This window comes from Semicossyphus pulcher, unplaced genomic scaffold (genome assembly GCF_022749685.1).
Source record: "Semicossyphus pulcher isolate SPU_LCO1_2020_fin unplaced genomic scaffold, fSemPul1.0.p SCAF_26, whole genome shotgun sequence".
Classification (NCBI taxonomy): Eukaryota; Metazoa; Chordata; class Actinopteri; order Labriformes; family Labridae; genus Semicossyphus; species Semicossyphus pulcher.
The window spans coordinates 4,004,096-4,028,174 of NW_027211700.1; the positions used below are offsets into that span (position 1 = coordinate 4,004,096).

A 24,079-nucleotide genomic window follows, 5' to 3' on the forward strand; every position below is an offset into this window, starting at 1 on the left:
GACCGCACAGACATCTGCTGTGAAATATCTGCTCTTTATTCATTCTTAATCACGTTTTAATAATCTCTTACAATCATACAATGCAACTGAAACTCATATTTTATCAGCAAACATGAAAACCCGGCGTCTCAGGCCGCCGATGACACCAGCTGGGCGATCTTCTGCTGCAGCACGGCCTTCATCTCCGGGTTCTCCAGGTTGTCGGTGATGGTGGAGAAGAAGTGGCGGGTGTTCTCGCTCTCCAGCGCGCTGCTGCTGTGCGGGAAAGCGGCCATGACAGCCTCATAGTGGCTGAGGATCTCCAGACAGGACAGGAACAGGGGTTCACTCTGACCTCCTGGCATCATCACCTGTTAATCCACATTAAAGACATTTTGTTCAGTGATTAGAGAATCTTTCGGGAACTTCTTGTCATCTTACTGCATATTAAATATAAAATGGTAGTTCAACTCTACAATGCAAATGATAATACCTGAAAAGTTGTGGCCATATCACTCAAGATTAATATTTGTATGCTTCTCAACTAGAAGTTCTTTTTTAATCTTTTAGTATTGAAGGTGGGTGTTACACAAATAACCAACCTCCATGGTCCTTGGCTCAGCCTCAGTGGGCATTTTTTAAAGAGTCTTGGATCTTGTTTTACATGTTTTGGTGAGTAAATGACTAAAAGGTTGAAACCATATTGGAAAAGCTCCGGTAGATTGTCTGAGCCTCCGGCCTTGACATAGCTGGAATAGCTGCAATGTAATCCTTGGAAGCAAATGCGCCCGATCAAAGTTCGTCCTCTAAATCAATGGTTCTCAACTGGTGTGTCGGGACCCAAAAGTAGGTCGCGGAAGGGTACGTAAGATTTGGCATAAAGTCTATGATGCGCTTTTATTTTGAAGGACATTGGTGTCCGTTGACGTGCGTGCAGTAGTAGGCCCAATCTCCACGCTCACGGACTTTGAGGCGCGTTCCTGATAAGTTCGTGAGTGCTCAGTGCTGCCCCATTGCGTGAGGGCTCTGATGCGGACTTTTCAACGCCAAATTAGGGACTTTCCGTGAGTCCGCGTATCTGCAGACTTCACGCAGACTGTCCTATGGAACTTACCCAGAGTTCATAGCGAACATGGTGGCGTATATAAACGTGATTGTCCAGCCCCCCACTAAATGTAAACAAATGTTCGTACATTGAAGTAGTATTCAATAAAGTTTGAACAAAAAAAAGGTCGCGATTCGTCATTAAGGAGGTGGTGGTGGTGGTGGGTCCCGAGGATAGACCGGTTGAATCACTGCTCTAAATGTTCTTGTTTTTGCTACTGACAGACTCAGATTTTTATTCTAAGTGTCTGAGAACATTGCAGAAAGGATCCAACAGAGACAGACCTTTTTGTTAAGGAGTAAGGTCCTTTTGGTGAGACCACAAACAGCTGTTAGAGAGCTCTTTTCAAAGCCACCAGACTCCATTGACAAAAACACTAATTTTACCCAGAAGGAGTTGCGGCTCTACTACAGCCTTGAACGGTTAGTTTGTGTTTATTTGTGTGTTTAGTTTTATTACATGGTTAGTGCTGATCCAACACAATAATTCTGTAACACACCCTAACCAAATTATTAACAGGTGAAGGCAGGGGTAGGCTAGCAACTCGGTCATTCTGTGAGGTAAAATTACTGTTTTTGTTTATGGAGTCTGGTGGCCTGAAAGAGAGCGAAGTTGCGGGTGTTTCTGGATTAAAAGAAGCACATTTTACCCCTTTACAAAAAGATATATCTGTAATCTTCTCTGTAATGTTGTCAGAGGTTTAAACAGGAGCTTTGAGTGTGTACTCTGCTCAGGTGCATTAGACAAAAGGACTATGTTGCAGCCTGTTTCGGGACTGTTGGCTGAGTTGATCTACAGGAGCAGAAAAATGGTTTGAAACTACATGTAACTTAATCACCAAGGTAAAGACATATTGGAATCCACCTGGTTAGAGAATCTACGTACTTAGTAATGTTTATAATTCCTACCTGGATGTGCTGAACGTGGCAGAAGAGCTGGCTGAGTACAAAAAGGACTTCCTGGCTGGGAGTCGTCTCCACCTCCTCCTCCATCATTTGTGATTCCAGAGGAGAGTCTTCTGTTTTTTCCGGGTCTTTCAGAGACTCTTTTGTCGTGCAGGAAAGACTTGACGCTGGTGTTTTAGGTGACGTTGAAACAGACACAGTCAGAGCGGCGGATGATGGAAGAGGCAGCTTAGCTCTCACCGAGGTCATCATCTCCCTCACAGCGTGGGCGTATAACCTGCCGACGTGGGCCCAGCCGTCCCCTGACAGCCAGTCCGAGCAGCTGGACCCGCAGAGCAGCTGAAGGACTCGAAGCAGGAGAACAGACAGGCGGAGCTCACAGGAGAACCTCTTCAGATCCAGGAGGGGCAGGTAGTCCACGTACTCGAGGGAGAAGGGAACGTGGAGGCGGCCCGAGGTGATCAGCTCCTTCAGGACCCTCAGCAGTCGGGTCCACTGTGAGACGGAGCACCAGGGAAGAGTCTGGGTCAGAGCCACCAGCAGGCCTTTGCTGAACATGTTGACGTGGTTGGGCTGGCGCTGGTCCAGAGAGAGATGGGCCAACATGGTGGACTGAAGGGAGTCCGATACTGAGCAGCACTCCATCCAGGCCAGGAGACCTGTTCCCGGGCCGTACTGAGGAAGTTCCAAACCGGACCACTCCTGCAGGAGAGGAGGAGCAGAGAGGATAAGAACAGAGATGGATTAGGAAGGAGCATGTTAAACCCCCACGAAGAGGAGACAATTTAAACAACCTCTTAAAGAAAGTTCTCTCATCTTCACCAGGCTCGCACACCGAGAGGCCTGACGAGTATGAGGTCAAACATTTCAGCAAGACGGCTACATGTTGACAAAGATCTCTACAGGGATTGCTCATTTGTCATCTTTGACATTTAAAAAGAGTTTATTTAATACATGTGAAAGTGTTAAAAATGGGCTTATAAAGGAGAGTAAATGTTGGAAATGTATTAAAGAGGAGGACACGTAACTTCATGTGCTATGGTTACGACCTTTCTGGAAGGTGGTACTGAAAAACCCTTGAATGCTGGCTGCAACGCCCTCCTGCAGAACCCCCATGATCATGTTTGTTTGAGGACAAATCTCTTGTTTCACCGGGCTTTACTAAAGCAGAGTCTGCACTGATAATAGCAGGTTGTATTGTAGTGATTATGTTTATTCTGCTCAGCTGGAAGAAGCCCATTAAACAGAGACTGCCTTTGAAAACATGATTGAGTAAATTATGTGCACAGCAAAACCAGCTACACACAGAAAGCCTGGCTTACGTTTGAGGTGCAACATCTTAGATAGAATATTAGGTACAGGCGGACAGGATGTGAGTGTGTCTTAGGGTGCCGGGGTGATTTTTTGTGGCTGCCTTTAAAGTTAAAGGACCTTTTTCGTCACATCTTTATCTTTGTATTTGTGCTTTTGTAATAGTAACTTCAATGACAAATAAAAGTGAAGGAAACTGTTGGTGCTAAACTGTGTAAATGGTAAACAGCCTAATTTTTGTGTACAGGCTCGCCCTTTTCCATTGATACAAAATGTCAGAGAAAAAAAAGTCTGCTTTTACTAATCCTGCTTCCTGGTTGGTGGCCTGATCCAGCTCATAGCACAAAGTTCACGCAGTTATAATTAACTATATAAAGGTTATATTAAATCTCGAATACTTTCATGTAAATAAATGTCTGTTAAGTCTCTATCTATCGCCAAATGAGGTAACACAATGGTGACTGAGCCTATGGCCCACTGATGAAAGCCTTTGCTTTTGCAGTATTGCAGACTTGGTGTCTGTGGTGACTTTCTCGGAACTAATCACAAGCGGCGCCCAGTTAGTGACGCGTTTTCCATCAGCCAGCAGTGGTTGGTCTGCCAGAGAGGGTAGGCGGAGCTAAGCGGCTGCTTTTCCGCTCTCTGCAAGTGTTGCGAGTAAACAGTAATCTACTATGGCTGAACAAACAAAGAAAAGATGGATGACTACAGATACAACTTCAACAAGAAGTGAAAATCCAAAGAAAAAGAAACAAACTCCTCAGTTCGCTCAGGCGCAAACTTTGATATGATACTTGTATAAAAACTGACACTCGATACTCCTAGTCAGTGAAAACTTACCAATACATTTTAAATACTGTTAATTGCACTTTGAGGAACAATGAGGAGGATTTTCCTAAAAAATAATCATGTATAGTCACATTGAAATATTCACTCTGAATACTTTTACGATGCACTAAATGTTTGTCTCAATCTGCAGAGGATCTGACCTCTGTCTGTATTTTATTATTACTTTCTTTTTGAGTTTCTGCGTGGTAATCATTGGGCAGTGGTGTGGAGCCCACACCCAACATTCTTCAGGTCAGTTTAAAGAGTGTGATCTCACCTGCTCAGGTAGATCACACACGGTCAGCAGAGCAGAAGGAGCCTCGTTTTTAAAGTGTTCCCCCCAGACAGGCTTCAGGTGGAACCGGACTGTCCAGTCGAGCTCCTCCATCTTGTTGTAAAGCCAGAACAGAGCTCTGGACCAGGTGCTGGGGGCCGCCGCCACCTCTGCACCCACCACCTGCCCCAGCGTGGTCAGCACCGACACCAGCAGCTCCTTTGTGTCCATGGACCAGCGCTGGACTGCGCCCTCTGGTGGCTGCTCCCAGCACCTACAGCAGCAGAGGTTTGATAAAGGTGGGGAATCTCTAAATTCCTTTTGTTACAACTTAAGCTACAAATTATTTCCCGAAAGACATTTTTGTTTATCTAATATTTTGGAGTCTCGAGTCTGTTTGTCTCACTTCATGGATTATATGTTTAATCAAGTATAACGTGTAAAACATTTAGCAGCCCCTTCAGTAATTGTGAGGTGAGTAGTCGAGGAGGAAAACGATGGAATAATAGAACAAATGTTGATCCGGAGAGAAGAACAGTCATCATACAAACCTGAGAGTCTGGTTGTGCAGCTGGCTGAGGACGTAGAGAAGAGGAAAGGGAGAGCAGTCCAACACCCAGTGAGGAGACGAAGCTGCTTCCTGGTCGTCCACAGACAGAGCGGTGTGGAGAAGCTGCAGACTCAGTTCTGTATCAAAGCAGCTTCGACCTGAAGGAAGACAAACAAGAATGTTATGAGCAGTCAGGCACAGAACACACAATTTACCAACATTTTGGACTAGCCGGTTAAGTTATTCTAGCATTGATCGGCCTAACAATCATGCGTTTCTCTCAGGTTTTGTGGAGACCAAAAGCAGAAAATTGGACCTATAATCGACTCTCAATCAACACTTACTTAACACTGCTTTAAATATGATAAGGATGAGAACGGGCATGATAATGTGTTAAGTCTACTTAAGTTAAATTTGATGGTCTCTGTAATTAGCTAAAAAAATGTCTGCATATATCAGCAATCGGCCAAAATGAGTTGGAATATATAAACATATCTCATGTACAAAAACCAACACTGTGCATCCCTGCAGGTAACTCACCCTTAGCGGAGAGATTAGGCAGGACGAAGACGTTCACGACCTCCTGAGGAGGCAGAAAGCTTTCCTGTCTTTCTCCACCCTCCTCAGTCATGACGGGCATCATCAGCAGGCCGAGAAACTTGAGGAACTGCTCTTTTTCATTAGCCGACAATAATTTACTGTTAACGATCTCCTGTAGACACCTGCAGAGTAGACTGCTACCAGTCACAGCATCCTTTCCTCCATCTTCACTCTCCTCTTCATCACTTTGAGCTTCATCTCTTCTCCCCCTCTGTCCTGTGAGTCCAGGCAGCTGCTGCAGGATCGTCGCCATCAGAGAGAAAGCGCCTTTGTTGAAAACAGCGGAATGACAACACGACCTCAAAGCAGCTTCTGGATTCTGGAACAAAACTCTGGCTACTAAAGAGACGGCGGTGTTCAGATTGCCCTGTGACACCGCTGCTGCTGCTCCACCCCGTCCTTGGATGATGCAGTTGAAGGCCATGTTGAGCTCCTGTTCGAACCCGTCAGTCACAGCGGAGGGGACGGAGCGACCAAAGAACCCCCTGCTGGACAGCGTCAACATTTCACCCAGCGCTTTGTTCTTGTCTTTTAAGGACAGCGCAGAGAAAATGTCTGCGATGGTTTTCATCAGCTTCCTGCACTGAATCACGTCTGAGCTCTGACTGTGGAGTTTACTCATGAGGGTGGAGGTGAGTTTGATGAGTGTGTCCGGCTGCTGGAAGGCTGCTTGGTTCTTTTCCAGGCAGTCCATCCAGTGCTCGCCACATGCAGGCCAACTAACCTCGCTGGCAAACAACACCGCAAAGTCCTGATAGTTGTCCAGGCGGTGACTGATGATCATCGCACTGACCCTCGAGTTCACCTCTGGGGTGCTCTCTATCACAGGGAAAGCCAGTGACTCTAGCAAACCTCTGAGTATATTCTCCTCATGCACAGTTTCAGGCCCTTCTGCTTCCTGTAGAGCTGTCAGGACTTTCTGGACACTTTGTTCTAGCTTGAACGCTGAGTAGCAAGAGTTAGAGCTGTTACACACTTTCAGGAGCTCGCCGTTTTGCCAAAACTGAGCAAGTTCAGTTATAATCTTCAAGGCTTCACCAAACTTCACCCTGCTGGGTTGAAACTGAGAAGGTGTGTGAGAAGCACGCAGGTCTCTCTGAGCCTCCCGAATGACTTCAGGGGTCAGTTTCTCACCATTCTTTTCTCTGATGCTGACGACTTTAGACAGGATGTGCATCTTCTCTTTGGCGGGAAGTACGACTGCACTGTCTATGAGGAAGGTTGTGTAAAGAGCATCAAGAGAAATGGAGAGGGCCTGAAGGCAAAGGTCTGTCGTAGATATGTGATCTTTAATGTCTTTAAGTGCATGAAGGAGGAGGCGCAGGACATCATTATCTGGCGATGATGCCGGCAGATCTGATGGGTCTAGCTTTAACCTCTTGGCAGACTGATGGGTCACGTCGGAGGACTCAGAGGAAACACAAGCAAACTGTCTAGCAAACATTGTCTCTATGTTATTCTCTCCTCCTGCTTTTTTCTCATCTCTGCCTTTCCACAGTTCCCACCACACCTCCAAAAAAAGTCGCACATCCTCCTCTGTTGTAGGGCTGCTCCTCACGTGTTGCACCAGCCTGTCAAGCTCAGGACAGACCTGAGATTGAGGAAGATACAAGAGGAATTGGGCAAATATCTGAGCAGCTGCCAGCGACTTCACCACCTCCAGCAGGACGACGTGGTTGACTTCGGGTAGGCCGTTCTGCAGGGGGAAGAAAGGGTTCTCCCTCCAGGAAGTCTCTACATCCTCTCCAGTCTCCTTGCACAACAGCTTCAGCCACACAGAACAAACTACTTTTTCTATCCAGCTGACAGCCGCTGTGGTTGGATGTTCATTTTGTCCACAAATTTCCCTGACTGCCTTCAGGACTGGATGACCCACTCTGTCCCAGTCAGCTTTCTGAAGGGAGGACAGGGATGAGGGGAGACACAGTTTATCAGCCAGGAGGAAAGCACCCTGAAGGACGGCCCAATCTGAAAGCACAAGAGAGCAGGCGGCAAAGGAGAGGGACGGAGACATATCTGATTAAAAGAAAAAGCAACACACAGCTCATTCCAAAACTTAAGATGACAGTAATGTAAGTGTATCATCTATAAAATGTGTTAAAGGAGTTATTAATTACCAATATAACTTCAATAAGATATTCAGTTTACTATCATAAATGTAAGTTTCAATTCTTTATTCCAATAAAACAAAGGTGCCTCCGTGTACTAATGACAGAACAGAAAACAATCACAGCATAAAAGCACATATTAAGCAAAATAAAAAACTGAAGAACAACTTTGGATGTAAAAATGACAATAAATGACAAAACTAGAAGAACAGGAATAAAAGCAACAAATCCTCAGACATAAGTTAAAATGAGAATATAATTACTGTAAATGATAATTCGGTTATTTCAATAATTGACCATTATCTTAACTTTGAATAAAAGTTTATAACTGCTATCAACATGTCAACTGCAACATTGTTGATGATGAAAAGGATAGCATAAAAATTCAAAGAATTTGCACTAAGTGTAACGCTGATTCGTAAATATACTGAGAGACCATTTTAATAACTTTTAGGTGTAAATTGCTTCATATCACACAATAACTTACCTTTGCTCATCACCAATGCCATAGCTGCTGGATCTAGCTAAATGCAGGTTAGCTAGTTTGCTAATTTAGGCCGGTTTTAAATTTACATTCATGAGTTGTCACGCAGCGTGTTGGTCATATCTACTACATTAAACCACAAATACTACGCAATATACCAAAATGAGACTGAACAAACAAATAAAATCCGTCTATATAATCCCATTTAGATCGGCATGTCAACGGATTCGTATAGAGCGCTTCCGCTGTTGTTCCGCATCAACGTGGAAAGAAAAGAGGGACCGGATGCTCTCAGGTGTTCTTGCATCTTCACAGCGCAACCACAGGACTAAGTTAGTAACTGCAGGTTTGCATAATCGTGTAAACACGGAATCACCAGTTAAATAATGCTCACTCCGCGGTGAAGTGTCGCTAAATGGTTCGTTTAAGAAAAGTAATGTGAGCTTTATCTTTACTTTCTTGATCACACGAGTAACATGGCATATATTAGTTTACATCTGCCTCACACGGGGCAGCAAAGCAAGTTTTTCTTTAGTTCAAATGAAAGTGAAAGTATCTCTTCAACTGCCAACAGCTAAATGTGCTGCTCGACCCCCAAGGAGCGATTACTACCCAGAAATAATCATGGCTCTCATCTTAAAGATACTTTTTTACTTGTATCTGTGTGCAGGTAAGTTTAGTCTTCAGTTGTGTTACAGGTTGTGACGTTTTTGGGGAGTACGTGAACCCATACGACATGACTGAAATGGCTACTGTACTGAAATAAACTGTAATATCTACTGTACTTTATTAGACCTATATTACACTGCACTGTACTATACTTTAAATGGTTAATGGATCGCGCTTGTATATGTAGACTATAATGAATATACTATAAGTAACTGTTCTACTCCATAATGTATTTTAATGTACTTTACTTCACTCTTCGTAATATACTGCTTTATACAGAACTATAACGTACTTTACTGTACTTAACTAAAATATATATACTACTGTTATATACAATACTAAATTGTGCTGTAATTTATTACATAATAAGATACTATAGTATACAACAATATTCTCTACTATACTGCATTTAACTTTCTGATACTAAATTACACTCTACTGCACTCAACTATACCACACTAAAGTGTGCTGTAAAAAACTGGTATACAGCACTATACTTTAATATATAATATTTAGCAGGGGTATAAATTCTAATGAGCGTACTAAACTATTAACACTGTACTTTTACTTTCTATTCTAAACATTTTCTGTATACTGGTCGATTCTCTGCCTCTCTCAGGTGTGCAGTGTGTCCATCAGGTGTCATGGCTGCCCTGTCAGTTCATTGATGAACGCGTCTCTTTGAATTCGGAGGGACACGTCGAGACGCAGCACATCAACAGACAGGCTGTGCTGCAGTTTGGTCTGAAAGGAGACGCTCCTGTTCACCCAGATGACCTCACTTTCCTGATCACCGGTAAGACCTGCAGCCTGAAGGAGAAACAGACTGAAAGCTTTTGGAGTCTAATGATTTTATTCTTCTGTGACAGGATCTAAGTTGGAACTGCGGCGATACTTAGAGGGAGTGGAAGAAGAGCAGATGGAGTGTGAGCTGCGTCGGTACAGCACACAGGGAATCCATGTTCGCTGGCCCGTGCGGGCAGCCCACGAGTACAACCGCTGGTTCACCTGCACTCTCAAACACACCGAGGGCCTGTTCACAGTCACCAGCTTCCTCAGACTACCGTCTGACCAACCCCCCTCAGGACAGCAGGAGTACCACAGCTGGCCTGTTATTGAGGACAGAGAGATACTCACTACAACAGGTAACAGGTTTAAACTTTTTGCAGTATAATCATAGAGCTTTAAAATAGAGCATTGGGTGTAAAAGGAGACATATGATAATAACATAGACTGAATAAAAAGATGGATGACATGACAGCTCCCTAAAAGTGAAGCCAAACCCTCTCTACCGCCCCCTGCTGACTGGCTGCAGTATAGGTCATAAAGCCCGCCTCCTCCATGTTAACAGATGGGACATGAGTCAAACTATAAAATCAAAATACACGTCAAATACATTTTTCTCAAACATGGTTTCTGTCATTATAGTTAGTTCTTATCGTGCTGATTTATGTCCGTGTTCATTTTTAATTAGTTATTTGATGCTGTAAAAAGGGGTTGTGGCCTCATGATTGACAGCTCTGTTGACAAATGGGGCTCCTGCAGTGTTCTGTTCCCGAGTAGCAGAGTAGAGGAGGAACTGCGAGAGGAGACGTAACTAACACTAACACTACAGTCATTGAACTTTCCATAAGCATGAATATCTGCTTCAGACCGACACAAGAAGCTGAAGCTGAACAAACTTTGTCCGTATGTTAAATGTATGTTTTGGGTAGAGGAAGGGGCGGGACATCGAAACAGCGGCTCCAATCTCCACTGCTCAGACTCTGGATACAAATGATGGCAGTGCCCGCTTCTTGGGGTATTTTGGCTTCACTTTTATACAACCAGAGGAGGTGGGGACGCGTCGTCCATCTTTATATACAGTCATCGGTTTAAATACACACATGTACATATAACGGACATAAATAGATTTAAACAAAAGAGGGATATTTTCTTTTATGTTTAATGTTGAACTTCTGAAGCCTCACGGAGAAGATGATCTGTTGCATTACAAAGATTTCATAAATTATATCATACCAGTCTTCTGTACATGTGGTGACAGGCTTAAGCCATTTAAGTCTTAGTATTAGTAGATGAATTTGAAAGCCATCTGCCATGACAGTAACTGGGATAGAGGGAGAGACAGAAGGAGAGAATAGAAATACAGATACTCTCTAATATAGAGCTGTTTATGTGATGGTGATATGAAGAAATCAAAAGAACACACATTATTCACCCTGTACTGACTTTTCCGATTCCCTGATGTTCCCTGATTGACTGTATCACAGTTTCATCCCTGAACTTAAATATACCTCTGTCTCATCTCTTTCCACAGTGACCATGGTCGCTAAAACTAAATCTCCGTCAGTGAAAGCCGGCCTGGGCTCCACACAAAATCTCCACTGTCAGTTTGCTGTTGACCACAAAGCACCGAACGTCACTGTGGAGTGGTACAGGCAGCATCGTAAGGAGAGAGTCAAGCTCTTCAGCCACAACAGACACACAGGACAGACCCAGGGGAGCGGGGTCAGGATGAGGAGCTTAGCGGGCGGAGACGCTTCTCTCTCCATCCCCTCCACCAAGATGAGCAATGAAGGGACCTACGCTTGTTCTGTGGCCGTGAAACCACTGTTCATCAAAATTGATATATTTCTGCATATCGAAGGTTAGACGGAGTCGAAGACGAGATATGAGAATCAAATGTCAGGCTAGAGTGATATTTTTGGCTTTTAATAATCTTATTTTTCAGCTGTATCTTACCACCTTCATCAGCTGATGTAGTTTAGCTTTCATAGATTGTCTCCAATATGCTTGGAGGGGGCGAGAGGAGGGGAGGTGAAGGAGCGGGGGGGCGCCTAATCAGTGACGTGCCTCTGTTATTGATCATATCATTTACACATGCACAAACAAATGCCGACTCGAAATAATTTTCCCCCCATCGCTTTGGCGCCCCCTCTAGCGCGGCGCCCCTATGCACCGCATATAGTGCATACCCACTTTTTGCGCCACTGTCCATCTGTATATACAGTCATTGTGGGAGCCCTGTGGAAAGAGGCCCAAGCCCAACTGGCCAGTTGGACAGGCCGCATGTACAGGAGGGACAGGGGGACTATCTGTACCATGGCTGCCCTTAAGCCCATGAGGGGAAGGCATAGCCGCCTCCTGGGATGGCTGAAGCTTGCTCTTTTTGTGATTCAAGTGCAGGCCCAGGCTCCGAATGTGCTCTAAGAAAGAGGCCATGTGACACTGCCATTGTTCTACTGAAGCTGCACTGAACAGCCGACTCAAGTCATTTGCCATTACGGGACCTCACCAGGCGCGTTGGCCTGGTCTGTATCGTGTTTTGCTTTCCCTACTGGGCTTTTCAACTGAGCGAGGTAGCTGACCCCCAGCAATACACTCAGGGAACTCTGGCGTATGACCGCCAAGGATTTCCACTGGAGGCAGAGAGACGCCAGCCCCACGTGAAGTTAAAGTGTTTAACTCGCTGTTAGGCTGTCAGGGCCAGCGCTCAACATGGGACCCCCCGGATGCGTTTGCTTGCGAGGACTGCAGTTAACGTCAGAGGAAAATCACAACAGTTCAAATATGGTGAATAGAAGCAACAACAAAGCTATTGAGATTGCCGTGAACATAACATTATATTTTATTGTCCTCTCTCCTCAGAGACTCCCCGTGTCTCCCTCAACATCGGACCCACTCTCTCCCTGCTGGAGGGCAGGGAGAAGAGGGTGATTTGTGATGCCGAGAGTTACTACCCTCTGGATGTGGAGATCGTTTGGTACAATCAGGACCCGTCTGCGTCAGAGCAGAGGGTGGGCGCTCCTCTCCCCAAGGTGCTCGAGAACGTCGGGTTGTCCAGCCACAGACACAACACGGACATGACCTACTCGCTGTCGGCATTCTTCTACCTCAAGGCCTCGCTCAAGGACTCAGGGAAACAGTTTACCTGCAGCGTCTCCCATGAGTCCCTGAGAGTGCCAATCAAAAAGAGCTTCATCCTGACTGTTGAAGGTGAGAGTGCACTGTAGTACTGAGAGCCACCACAAGGGGGCAGCAGAGGAACACGTCTGATCTCTAATGTGTTCTCTGTGTTCAGAGCCCATCAGATGGATGTTTTACCTCACTGTTGGCTTCTTTCTGGTCGCACTGCTGTTCTTCCTGAAGAAGATGCTGCCTTACCTGCTCTTAGGTGAGTGTGGACATATAAGTTATAAAGGAATAGGACTTGTTAACATGGTCATTGTGAGTAGTTTGACTTAATTAGGGGTCAAATTGGAGCCACCTGACCCCTGAACCAGATTGTTTTTGTTCTACTTTTTCTTTTTAGCCTTAATTTTTACGTTTCCCTCGATTAAAGTGTTCATGCTGCAAAATATGCGAGACAAAAATACGACAAAATCGGCTGGTATGTTTACAAAATCCAGCCACTACTCAGGTACTTGAAATGACTTTCTTTGACCTTGAGATGGTGCTGTAACTATCGAGTTTATGTTTTCGCAATTATATCAATTAAGTCAAAATTCTTCTTTCTCAAAATCTCTTAATTTCCGTACAGCAGTTATCTTCTGCTAAAAATATTAGGTTTAGCGACATTGTTATCCTGTTCTTTGAGAAATACTCCTCTTTGAGGTAATTGTCCCAAAACTCATTAAGAATCATCTGCAGAAGACAAATTCTGTTATGTCAATGCGCTTTGAACTAATACATTTTGAAACCTGTGACTTTAAGTTCTATTTTAAGTAACCCTAAATAAAAAAAGGCCTTTATTTTGTTCAGTTTAGACTTTTTGGATTGAGAGAGAACAATAAAGAATGTATATAAAGCAGGGTTAACTCAAAGAAAAAAGTTAGAACACTGCAAAATGTAACTGAAACAGAATAAAATAATAATTTATCCTTTTTTCATACAGATTTTGAATCAAAAACAGTATAAAAACATGAGTAAATATTTAGACCTTAAAACTTTCTTGTTTTTTTGTAAATATGAGCTCATTTTGCACATTTTATGTACTTTTTACATCTTTTTTTAACTGGTGTAGAGGTATCAGTCTAACTGCTTCAACCATGACATGACAATGCCATATCTTCAGTAACCTCTGTGTTTATTTTAATTCGACACATGACGTGTTCATGTCTAAAGACTGATTCTCTTTTCTTTTCCCCACAGCAAAAAGAAAATACTTGCCGGTAAGATGATAAAAAACAACCGTTAATCTCTTGATGTAACCATGAACATCAGTTCAAACCAGTATTTAATCTCTGTGTGCATGTATGTGCGTGTATGTGTGTGTGTGTGTGTGTGTGTGTGTGTGTGTGTTTTCTGAGCAGGTGAAGCCATACTGAGCATCCTCCAAAGACCAAGCAGAGAAGCTGGAAGAAGGAGGATTTGGGTTTCTATGAAACTGAATGTGTTTCACTTGATGCTGAAGAAGATGATTGGTCTCTGAGACTTTAATAGTTAAAATAAAATGAGTGCTTAAAGGTGCCATGTAGAGATTATGAAGCACTTTGGAGGAATCATTCTACATGTGGGTCACTGTGATGTGTTTGTGTTATACTTGTGCACGACGTTGTACATGCACAAGTGAAAGTTGACAGGCAGCATGGTTCCTGCTGCCCCTGTCACGCTCCTCCAGGGATCGACAGGTGGCGGTAATGTGCTAACAGCAAAGTGATGCTCCGACAGAAGCAGAGAAGAAGACGACTTTAAAGAATCATAATTAATTTTAAAAAAATTTGGAGGAAGGAACTCATTTCTTAGACCTCAAAGATAAAGCCAATGGGCTTTGCTGAGAAACACTGAATGTAACTTTTATGATTTATACACAAACTCAGGCGCAGCAATAATCCTGAAATGTGAAGAAAACTGCTGATTTGTTGTCGAACAATGGAATGATCAGGCTAATGATCTTCTATTAGCATAATAAACAAAGTACTAGATGAATGGATTAAGATTTGTAGGAAAATACTTTAGATAATGAAATATCATTGTATTACAGTGTTTTGAGAATTTATGTTATTTAATTACACCTGGTGTACATATTTTGTATTATACTGCTTTTTTTAATATCTAGAATAATATCTTAGAGTCTATTTTCTATTGTCTGATTCTGCGTAAGTTCACTGACAGTAGACGTACTACAGTTAAATAGCTTTTTACTTATTTTTATTCTACTTCTGTGCTCATTGTTCTCCTACTTGGAAATAAACTGCAGCAGGTTTTTAAATTATGTTTGGCAACATGAGTGAAATTTAAAAGTTGAAGAAATAAAACGACTTCGATTGTCTGAAATGTTCTGTTGGTTCAGTCTCATTTCTCTTGAATCATTACGGCAGCAGACAGCTTCGTTACAACTTTTATTGTTGTAAGTAATATTGTGAATTAACTTCTGAAAATGTCATCTGTTAGTAAGGTTTTATTGATTCAGGTGAATCATTATGTGTCTGCTTTCTTCTTTGTGGATGTCCCACTCTGTCAGCTTTCTGAAGGGAGGACAGGGATGAGGGGAGACAGTTTATCAGCCAGGAGGAAAGCACCCTGAAGGACGGCCCAATCTGAAAGCACAAGAGAGCAGGCGGCAAAGCAGAGGGATGGAGACATATTTGAATAAAAGAAATAACAATGCACAGCTAATTCTAAAACTTAAGATGACAGTAATGTAAGTGTATCATCTATAAAATGTGTTAAAGGAGTTATTAATTACCAATATAACTTCAATAAGATATTCAGTTAACTATCATAAATGTAAGTTTCAATTCTTTATTCCAATAAAACAAAGGTGCCTCCGTGTACTAATGACAGAACAGAAAACAATCACAGCGTAAAAGCATCCATCCATCCATCCATTATCTATACCGCTTATCCTGTTCAGGGTCGCTCAGGGGGGCTGGAGCCTATCCCAGCTGCCATTGGGCAAAGGGCGGGGTACACCCTGGACTGGTTGCCAGTCAATCACAGGGCCGACACATAGAGACAGACAACCTTTCGCACTCACAGCCACACCTATGTGCAATTTAGAGTCACCAATTAACCTTACTCCGCACAGAAAGGCCCACCTTGCACAAGCCGGGGTTTGAACCAGTGACCTTCTAGCTGTGTAGCAACAGCAATAACCACTACACCAAGCCATCATAAAAGCACATATTCAGCTAAATAAAAAACTGAAGAACAACATACAACTTTGGATGTAAAAATAACAATAAATGACAAAACTAGATAATAAATAAGAACAGGAATAAGTTTAAGAAAAGTATTGTGAGCTTTATCTTTACTTTCTTGATCACACGAGTAACATGACATATATTAGTTTACATCTGCCTCACACGGGGCAGCAAAGCAAGTTTTTCTTTAGTTCAAATGAAAGTGAAAGTATCTCTTCAACTGCCAACAGCTAATTGTGCTGCTCGACCCACAAGGAGCGATTTCTACCCAGAAATAATCATGGCTCTCATCTTAAAGATACTTTTTTACTTGTATCTGTGTGCAGGTAAGTTTAGTCTTCAGTTGTGTTACAGATTGTGACGTTTTTTGGGAGTATGTGAACCCATACGACATGACTGAAATGGCTACTGTACTTAAATAAACTGTAATAACCTCTAATACTAGAGGTCGACCGATTGATCGTTTTGGACGATTAATCGCCCCGATAGGACTTATTAAAAACTATAATCATCGGTGGATCTGGGCTCCGATAGTGGCCGGTGGATGTGCAGCCTCAGGCGGGGACGTACATCGCGTGCATTCGCCTTTTTAATGGAGTCTCCATACGTGACATACAGGTAATGCAGGTACCTAGGATAATTAATTAGTTAACTTTATAACACAGCTTTATTCACAAATTATGATCATGATAAGGTTGTTGTTTATATTATTGCATTATTAATGAATTAGACTATCGCTAACTTTCACTGCGGTTTCACTGAGGTGAGACTGCGGTCAAGCCAGCCTTGGTTCGCGTTTCCTTGGTCAAATCAGCCGCACCTTTTTTTCCACTGCGCAAATGCACTGACATTTACGGTAATCGTAATGAAACCGCTCTGAAGAGCTGCTTGTAGTGAATTTGGGTCAGACTGCGGTCTCACGATCAGACCCATGAAACATACGATACTTTTACAGTAATTATTCCCGGTAATAAACTGAAGGTATCACGAAGGTATCCTTCCGGATTTCAAAGTAAAGGACGACGTGAGAAAAAAAACAAAAAACCTTTGTTTTCATAAGTAGCTCAAGATACATATACTGCAGAACTTAGTACTTCCTAGACTAATTGTATAACTACTGTGAAGTACTTTTACAGAGTACTTTTCGAGTAATACTTTGTCAAAATCCTTAACAGAGAACAAGATTAAGTATATTTCGCCCAACTTTGATGCAGAATAAAAACCTTATTTTCCATAAGTAGTCCAAGATTCATATACTGCTGAACTAAGTACTTCCTAGACTACTAGGAAGTCCGTGATGATAATAACCATTAATTTGTAACATTAGTAAAACTTTACTTTATCAGAAAGGTTTTATTAAACCAGCAACTTTAAGAAAACAACTTCAGTATTATTTCAATTTAAAAATGATTAATAAAGTGCAACTTTAATCATTCATGTAGATTGAAATAAATATTAGATACATAAAAGTAATCTATCTATCTATACCATCTATCTATATATATATATGTTATGTATTTGATAGCCTATTTAGTTAATAGCTATATTGAATTGATTTACATGTTATTAGATGGCAGTTGGAGGAAACACAGTCCCTCTGTGGGACTATTTTGCTGAGGAAAGGCACAATGTGGGCACAACAATTTGCGTTTGATGGTTATTTGCAGATGATATTTTCTTTACTACTTATTTTATTTATTTAGGTATTGATTACTCTTTGAGATTCATCTTCTGTTCCAGATTTATGTTTTTATTTTGTTATTTATTTGACTTAGACTTTCAGTTCAACAGTTATGTGTCAGGATATGTAATAAAGATAAAGATTGTTCATTTCAATTAGTTTCATTTTTTTTTCGTGGGGTAGGGAAATTTTTCCTCGTACAAACTATCGTTATTATATCGGCCTTTACAAATCCACTATCGGTCGACCTCTAATATCTACTGTACTTTATTAGGCTTATATTACACTGCACTGTACTATACTTTAAATGGTTAATGGATCGCACTTGTATATGTAGACTATAATCAATATACTAAGATTAACTGTTCTGTACGATACTACTCCATAATGTATTGTAATGTACTTCACTCTTCTGTACTATATTATGGTACTGTTATCCTTTACTGTACTGTACTACAGTGTACTTTACTGTACTTTAATATACTGCTTTATGCAGAACTATAACATACTTTACTGTACTTAACTATAATATATATACTGCTGTTATATACAATACTAAATTGTGCTGTAATTTATTACATAATAAGATACTATAGTATACAACAATATTCTCTACTATACTGCATTTAACTTTCTGATACTGTATTATACTCTACTGCACTCAACTATACCACACTAAAGTGTTCTGTAAAAAACTGGTATACAACACTATACTTTAATATATAATATTTAGTAGTGGTATACATTGTAATGAGCATATTAAACTATTAACACTGTACTTTTACTTTCTATTCTAAACATTTTCTGTATACTGGTCGATTCTCTGCCTCTCTCAGGTGTGCAGTGTGTCCATCAGGTGTCATGGCTGCCCTGTTGGTTCATTGATGAACACGTCTCTTCGAATTCGAAGGGAACCATGGAGGCGAAGTTCATCCACAGACGGGCTGTGCTGCAGTTTGGTCTGAAAGGAGACGCTCCTGTTCACCCAGATGACCTCACTTTCCTGATCACCGGTAAGACCTGCAGCCTGAAGGAGAAACAGACTGAAAGCTTTTGGAGTCTAATGATTTTATTCTTCTGTGACAGGATCTAAGTTGGAACTGCGGCGATACTTAGAGGGAGTGGAAGAAGAGCAGATGGAGTGTGAGCTGCGTCGGTACAGCACACAGGGAATCCATGTTCGCTGGCCCGTGCGGGCAGCCCACGAGTACAACCGCTGGTTCACCTGCACTCTCAAACACACCGAGGGCCTGTTCACAGTCACCGCCTTCCTCAGACACCCGTCTGACCAACCCCCCTCAGGACAGCAGGAGTACCACAGCTGGCCTGTTATTGAGGACAGAGAGATACTCACTACAACAGGTAACAGGTTTAAACTTTGGATACAAATGATGGCATCGCCCGCTTCTTGGGGTATTTTGGCTTCACTTTTATACAACCAGAGGAGGTGGGGACGCGTCGTCCATCTTTATATACAGTCATTGGTTTAAATACACACATGTACATATAACTATGAATAGATTTAAACATTCCTCGTGGAGAAGATGATCCGTTGCATTACAAAGATTTCATAAATTATATCATACCAGTCTTCTGTACATGTGGTGACAGGCTTAAGCCATTTAAGTACCTGGGATAGAGGGAGAGACAGAAGGAGAGAATAGAAATACAGATACTCTCTAATATAGAGCTGTTTATGTGATGGTGATATGAAGAAATCAAAAGAACACACATTATTCACCCTGTACAGACTTTTCCGATTCCCTGATGTCCCCTGATTGACTGTATCACAGTTTCATCCCTGAACTTAAATATACCTCTGTCTCATCTCTTTCCACAGTGACCATGGTCGCTAAAACTAAATCTCCGTCAGTGAAAGCCGGCCTGGGCTCCACACAAAATCTCCCCTGTCAGTTTGCTGTTGATCACAAAGCACCGAACGTCACCGTGGAGTGGTACAGGCAGCATCGTAAGGAGAGAGTCAAGCTCTTCAGCCACAACAGCCGGACAGGACAGACCCAGGGGAGCGGGGTCGGGATGAGGAGCTTAGAGGGCGGAGACGCTTCTCTCTCCATCCCCTCCACCAAGATGAGCAATGAAGGGACCTACGCTTGTTCTGTGGCCGTGAATCCACTGTTCATCAAAATGGATATATTTCTGCATATCGAAGGTTAGACGGAGTCGAAGACGAGATATGAGAATCAAATGTCAGGCTTCACTGATATTTTTGGCTTTTAATAATCTTATTTTTCAGCTGTATCTTACCACCTTCATCAGCTGATGTAGTTTAGCTTTCATAGATTGTCTCCAATATGCTAAGGGGGATTTTATTATTCTGTGTCTTCTTTAACACAATATTTGTGTAACACACCACACAAGTACACATACTCTCAGTCATGCATGGACTGTTTTATATTCCCTACGGGCACTAGAAAGGTTTGTTGCCTCTTCTTTGGAGTGAAGCACGCCCCTCTCTCTCTGAGGTTCCCAAGAAAATCAGTAGGAAAATGGCTGAAGCCAGAATAGAGAAAGGGGAGAGGGTTCAGGGACCTGGCAGGTTCCCTTTCCTCCTCATTTTATTAGGCCGGCAGCAGACAAGCCTCATATTAGTGAGCTTGTGAGCTCTGCACCATCTGGTAAACACTTCCCCACGGTACGAGTATGCCACCCTAGTAGATGGGGACTCATAGTCCTCACTATGGGTTCTGATGAGCCAATCCCTAGGAAGCCCTTTCAGGGGCCAGGCTGCCAATCTGAGCCCTGCTAGGAAAGGGTGGAACAGCGCCCCGCTCAACTGAGACAGCAGGTCCCTCCGTAGTGGGAGCTCCCATGGCATCCCGTCCAGGAGAGGCGGGATCGCCAAGAACCATGCCATGTGGGGCCAAAGAGGAGCCACCAGAATGAACCCTCCAAAGCTGAGGCTGGAGGACAGTGAAATGGGGAAGGCATAAAGCAGACCCCGACCCACAGGTGTGCCAGTGCATCCCACCCCAGAGGCGGACTTTTGCACTACAGGGAAAAGAAGAGTTGGCAGTGTACCAACTCTCTGGAAGCGAACAGGTCCACTGTTGCCCTGCTGAAGCGACCCCAGATCCCCAGAGCCTTCACTTCCCTCGTTGTGGGCCCCCTCCTGACATGATATCTGCTGACATGTTCAGCAGCCCTGGTACATGCACAGCCCTGAGCGAGAGGAAGCGGAGGTGAGCCCTCAACCACATTCAGGTTGACAGTAGACTGGCGGGGGAGACCAGGTCCCCCTGCCTGTTGATATATGCCGCCATTGCCGTGCTGTCAGTCCGGCAAAACCACCAGCTTGCTCTTGTGGGAGCCCTGTGGAAAGAGGCCCAAGCCCAACTGGCCAGTTGGACAGGCCGCATGTACAGGAGGGACAGGGGGACTATCTGTACCATGGCTGCCCTTAAGCACATGAGGGGAAGGCATAGCCGCCTCCTGGGATGGCTGAAGCTTGCTCTTTTTGTGATTCAAGTGCAGGCCCAGGCTCCGAATGTGCTCTAAGAAAGAGGCCACGTGACACTGCCATTGTTCTACTGAAGCTGCACTGAACAGCCAATTGTCCAGATGGCGGCTCGACAGGGAGTTGAGTGGTTTGCCATTACGGGACCTCACCAGGCGCGTTGGCCTGGTCTGTATCGTGTTTTGCTTTCCCTACTGGGCTTTTCAACTGAGCGAGGTAGCTGACCCCCAGCAATACACTCAGGGAACTCTGGCGTATGACCGCCAAGGATTTCCACTGGAGGCAGAGAGACGCCAGCCCCACGTGAAGTTAAAGTGTTTAACTCGCTGTTAGGCTGTCAGGGCCAGCGCTCAACATGGGACCCCCCCGGATGCGTTTGCTTGTGAGGACTGCAGTTAACGTCAGAGGAAAATCACAACAGTTCAAATATGGGGAATAAAAGCAACAACAAAGCTATTGAGATTGCCGTGAACATAACATTATATTTTATTGTCCTCTCTCCTCAGTGGCTCCCCGTGTCTCCCTCAACATCGGACCCACTCTCTCCCTGCAGGAGGGCAGGGTGAAGAGGGTGATTTGTGATGCTGAGAGTTACTACCCTCTGGATGTGGAGATAGTTTGGTACGATCAGGACCCGTCGGCGTCAGGGTCTGCTCTGACTCCTCTCCCCAAGGTGCTCGAGAACGTCCGGTTGTCCAGCCACGGACACAACACGGACATGACCTACTCGCTGTCGGCATTCTTCTACCTCAAGGCCTCGCTCAAGGACTCAGGGAAACAGTTTACCTGCAGCGTCTCCCATGAGTCCCTGAGAGTGCCAATCAAAAAGAGCTTCATCCTGACTGTTGAAGGTGAGAGTGCACTGTAGTACTGAGAGCCACCACACAGGGGCAGCAGAGGAACACGTCTGATCTCTAATGTGTTCTCTGTGTTCAGAGCCCAGCAGATGGATGTATAAGTTATAAAGGAATAGGACTTGTTAACATGGTCATTGTGAGTAGTTTGACTTAATTAGGGGTCAAATTGGAGCCACCTGACCCCTGAACCAGATTGTTTTTGTTCTACTTTTTCTTTTTAGCCTTAATTTTTACATTTCCCTCGATTAAAGTGTTCATGCTGCAAAATATGCGAGACAAAAATACGACAAAATCGGCTGGTATGTTTACAAAATCCAGCCGCTACTCAGGTACTTGAAATGACTTTCTTTGACCTTGAGATGGTGCTGTAACTATCGAGTTTATGTTTTTGCAATTATATCAATTAAGTCAAAATTCTTCTTTCTCAAAATCTCTTAATTTCCGTACAGCAGTTATCTTCTGCTAAAAATATTAGGTTTAGCGACATTGTTATCCTGTTCTTTGAGAAATACTCCTCTTTGAGGTAATTGTCCCAAAACTCATTAAGAATCATCTGCAGAAGACAAATTCTGTTATGTCAATGCGCTTTGAACTAATACATTTTGAAACCTGTGACTTTAAGTTCTATTTTAAGTAACCCTAAATAAAAAAAGGCCTTTATTTTGTTCAGTTTAGACTTTTTGGATTGAGAGAGAACAATAAAGAATGTATATAAAGCAGGGTTAACTCAAAGAAAAAAGTTAGAACACTGCAAAATGTAACTGAAACAGAATAAAATAATAATTTATCCTTTTTTCATACAGATTTTGAATCAAAAACAGTATAAAAACATGAGTAAATATTTAGACCTTAAAACTTTCTTGTTTTTTTGTAAATATGAGCTCATTTTGCACATTTTATGTACTTTTTACATCTGTTTTGAACTGGTGTAGAGGTATCAGTCTAACTGCTTCAACCATGACATGCCAATGCCATATCTTCAGTAACCTCTGTGTTTATTTTAATTCGACACATGACGTGTTCATGTCTAAAGACTGATTCTCTTTTCTTTTCCCCACAGCAAGAAGAAAATACTTGCCGGTAAGATGATAAAAAACAACCGTTAATCTCTTGATGTAACCATGAACATCAGTTCAAACCAGTATTTAATCTCTGTGTGCATGTATGTGCGTGTATGTGTGTGTGTGTGTGTGTATGTGTGTGTGTGTGTGTGTTTTCTGAGCAGGTGAAGCCATACTGAGCGGCCTCCAAAGACCAAGCAGAGAAGCTGGAAGGAGGAGGATTTGGGTTTCTATGAAACTGAATGTGTTTCACTTGATGCTGAAGAAGATGATTGGTCTCTGAGACTTTAATAGTTAAAATAAAATGAGTGCTTAAATGTGTTAAAGGAACTCATTTCTTAGACCTCAAAGATAAAGCCAATGGGCTTTGCTGAGAAACACTGAATGTAACTTTTATGATTTATACACAAACTCAGGCGCAGCAATAATCCTGAAATGTGAAGAAAACTGCTGATTTGTTGTCGAACAATGGAATGATCACGCTAATGATCTTCTATTAGCATAATAAACAAAGTACTAGATGAATGGATTAAGATTTGTAGGAAAATACTTTAGATAATGAAATATCATTGTATTACATTGTTTTGGGAATTGATGTTATTTAATTACACCTGGTGTAAATATTTTGTATTATACTGCTTTTTTTAATATCTTAGAGTCTATTTTCTATTTTCTGATTCTGCGTAAGTTCACTGACAGTAGACGTACTACAGTTAAATAGCTTTTTACTAATTTTTATTCTACTTCTGTGCTCATTGTTCTCCTACTTGATAATAAACTGCAGCAGGTTTTTAAATTATGTTTGGCAACATGAGTGAAATTTAAAAGTTGAAGAAATAAAACGACTTCGATTGTCTGAAATGTTCTGTTGGTTCAGTCTCATTTCTCTTGAATCATTACGGCAGCAGACAGCTTCGTTACAACTTTTATTGTTGTAAGTAATATTGTAAATTAACTTCTGAAAATGTCATCTGTTAGTAAGGTTTTATTGATTCAGGTGAATCCTTATGTGTCTGCTTTCTTCTTTGTGGATGTCCCACTCTGTCA

At 42.6% G+C, this 24,079-nt stretch overlaps 3 protein-coding genes across 4 annotated transcripts; 2 read left to right on the plus strand and 1 right to left on the minus strand.

The window, feature by feature from the left end:
* Positions 1-34: 34 nt before the first annotated feature.
* On the minus strand, positions 35-8,362 carry gemin4 (gem (nuclear organelle) associated protein 4). The gene is made up of 6 exons (XM_069676657.1): positions 8,148-8,362; positions 5,493-7,520; positions 4,954-5,110; positions 4,406-4,676; positions 1,993-2,691; positions 35-350 (listed from the first exon to the last, which is right to left on the minus strand). The coding sequence occupies exons 1-6, from the start codon at positions 8,167-8,169 to the stop codon at positions 129-131; spliced, it is 3,399 nt and encodes a 1,132-aa protein (XP_069532758.1). The 5' UTR covers positions 8,170-8,362; the 3' UTR covers positions 35-128.
* Positions 8,363-8,519: 157 nt separating this feature from the next.
* LOC138604663 (tapasin-related protein-like) lies at positions 8,520-23,568 on the plus strand. Of its 2 annotated transcripts, none has more exons than XM_069676622.1 (8): positions 8,520-8,814; positions 9,433-9,609; positions 9,683-9,958; positions 11,131-11,460; positions 12,462-12,809; positions 12,895-12,987; positions 13,965-13,984; positions 23,197-23,568. In XM_069676622.1, the coding sequence occupies exons 1-8, from the start codon at positions 8,685-8,687 to the stop codon at positions 23,209-23,211; spliced, it is 1,389 nt and encodes a 462-aa protein (XP_069532723.1). In that variant the 5' UTR covers positions 8,520-8,684; the 3' UTR covers positions 23,212-23,568. The 2 variants fall into 2 exon arrangements, with proteins under 2 accessions (XP_069532723.1, XP_069532724.1); XM_069676623.1 differs by lacking the exon at positions 23,197-23,568 and adding an exon at positions 14,126-14,496.
* LOC138604737 (tapasin-related protein-like) lies at positions 16,206-21,982 on the plus strand. The gene is made up of 5 exons (XM_069676718.1): positions 16,206-16,284; positions 18,476-18,652; positions 18,726-19,001; positions 19,480-19,809; positions 21,621-21,982. Exons 1-5 carry the CDS (start codon positions 16,239-16,241, stop codon positions 21,980-21,982), a joined length of 1,191 nt encoding a protein of 396 aa, XP_069532819.1. The 5' UTR covers positions 16,206-16,238.
* Positions 23,569-24,079: the final 511 nt, after the last annotated feature.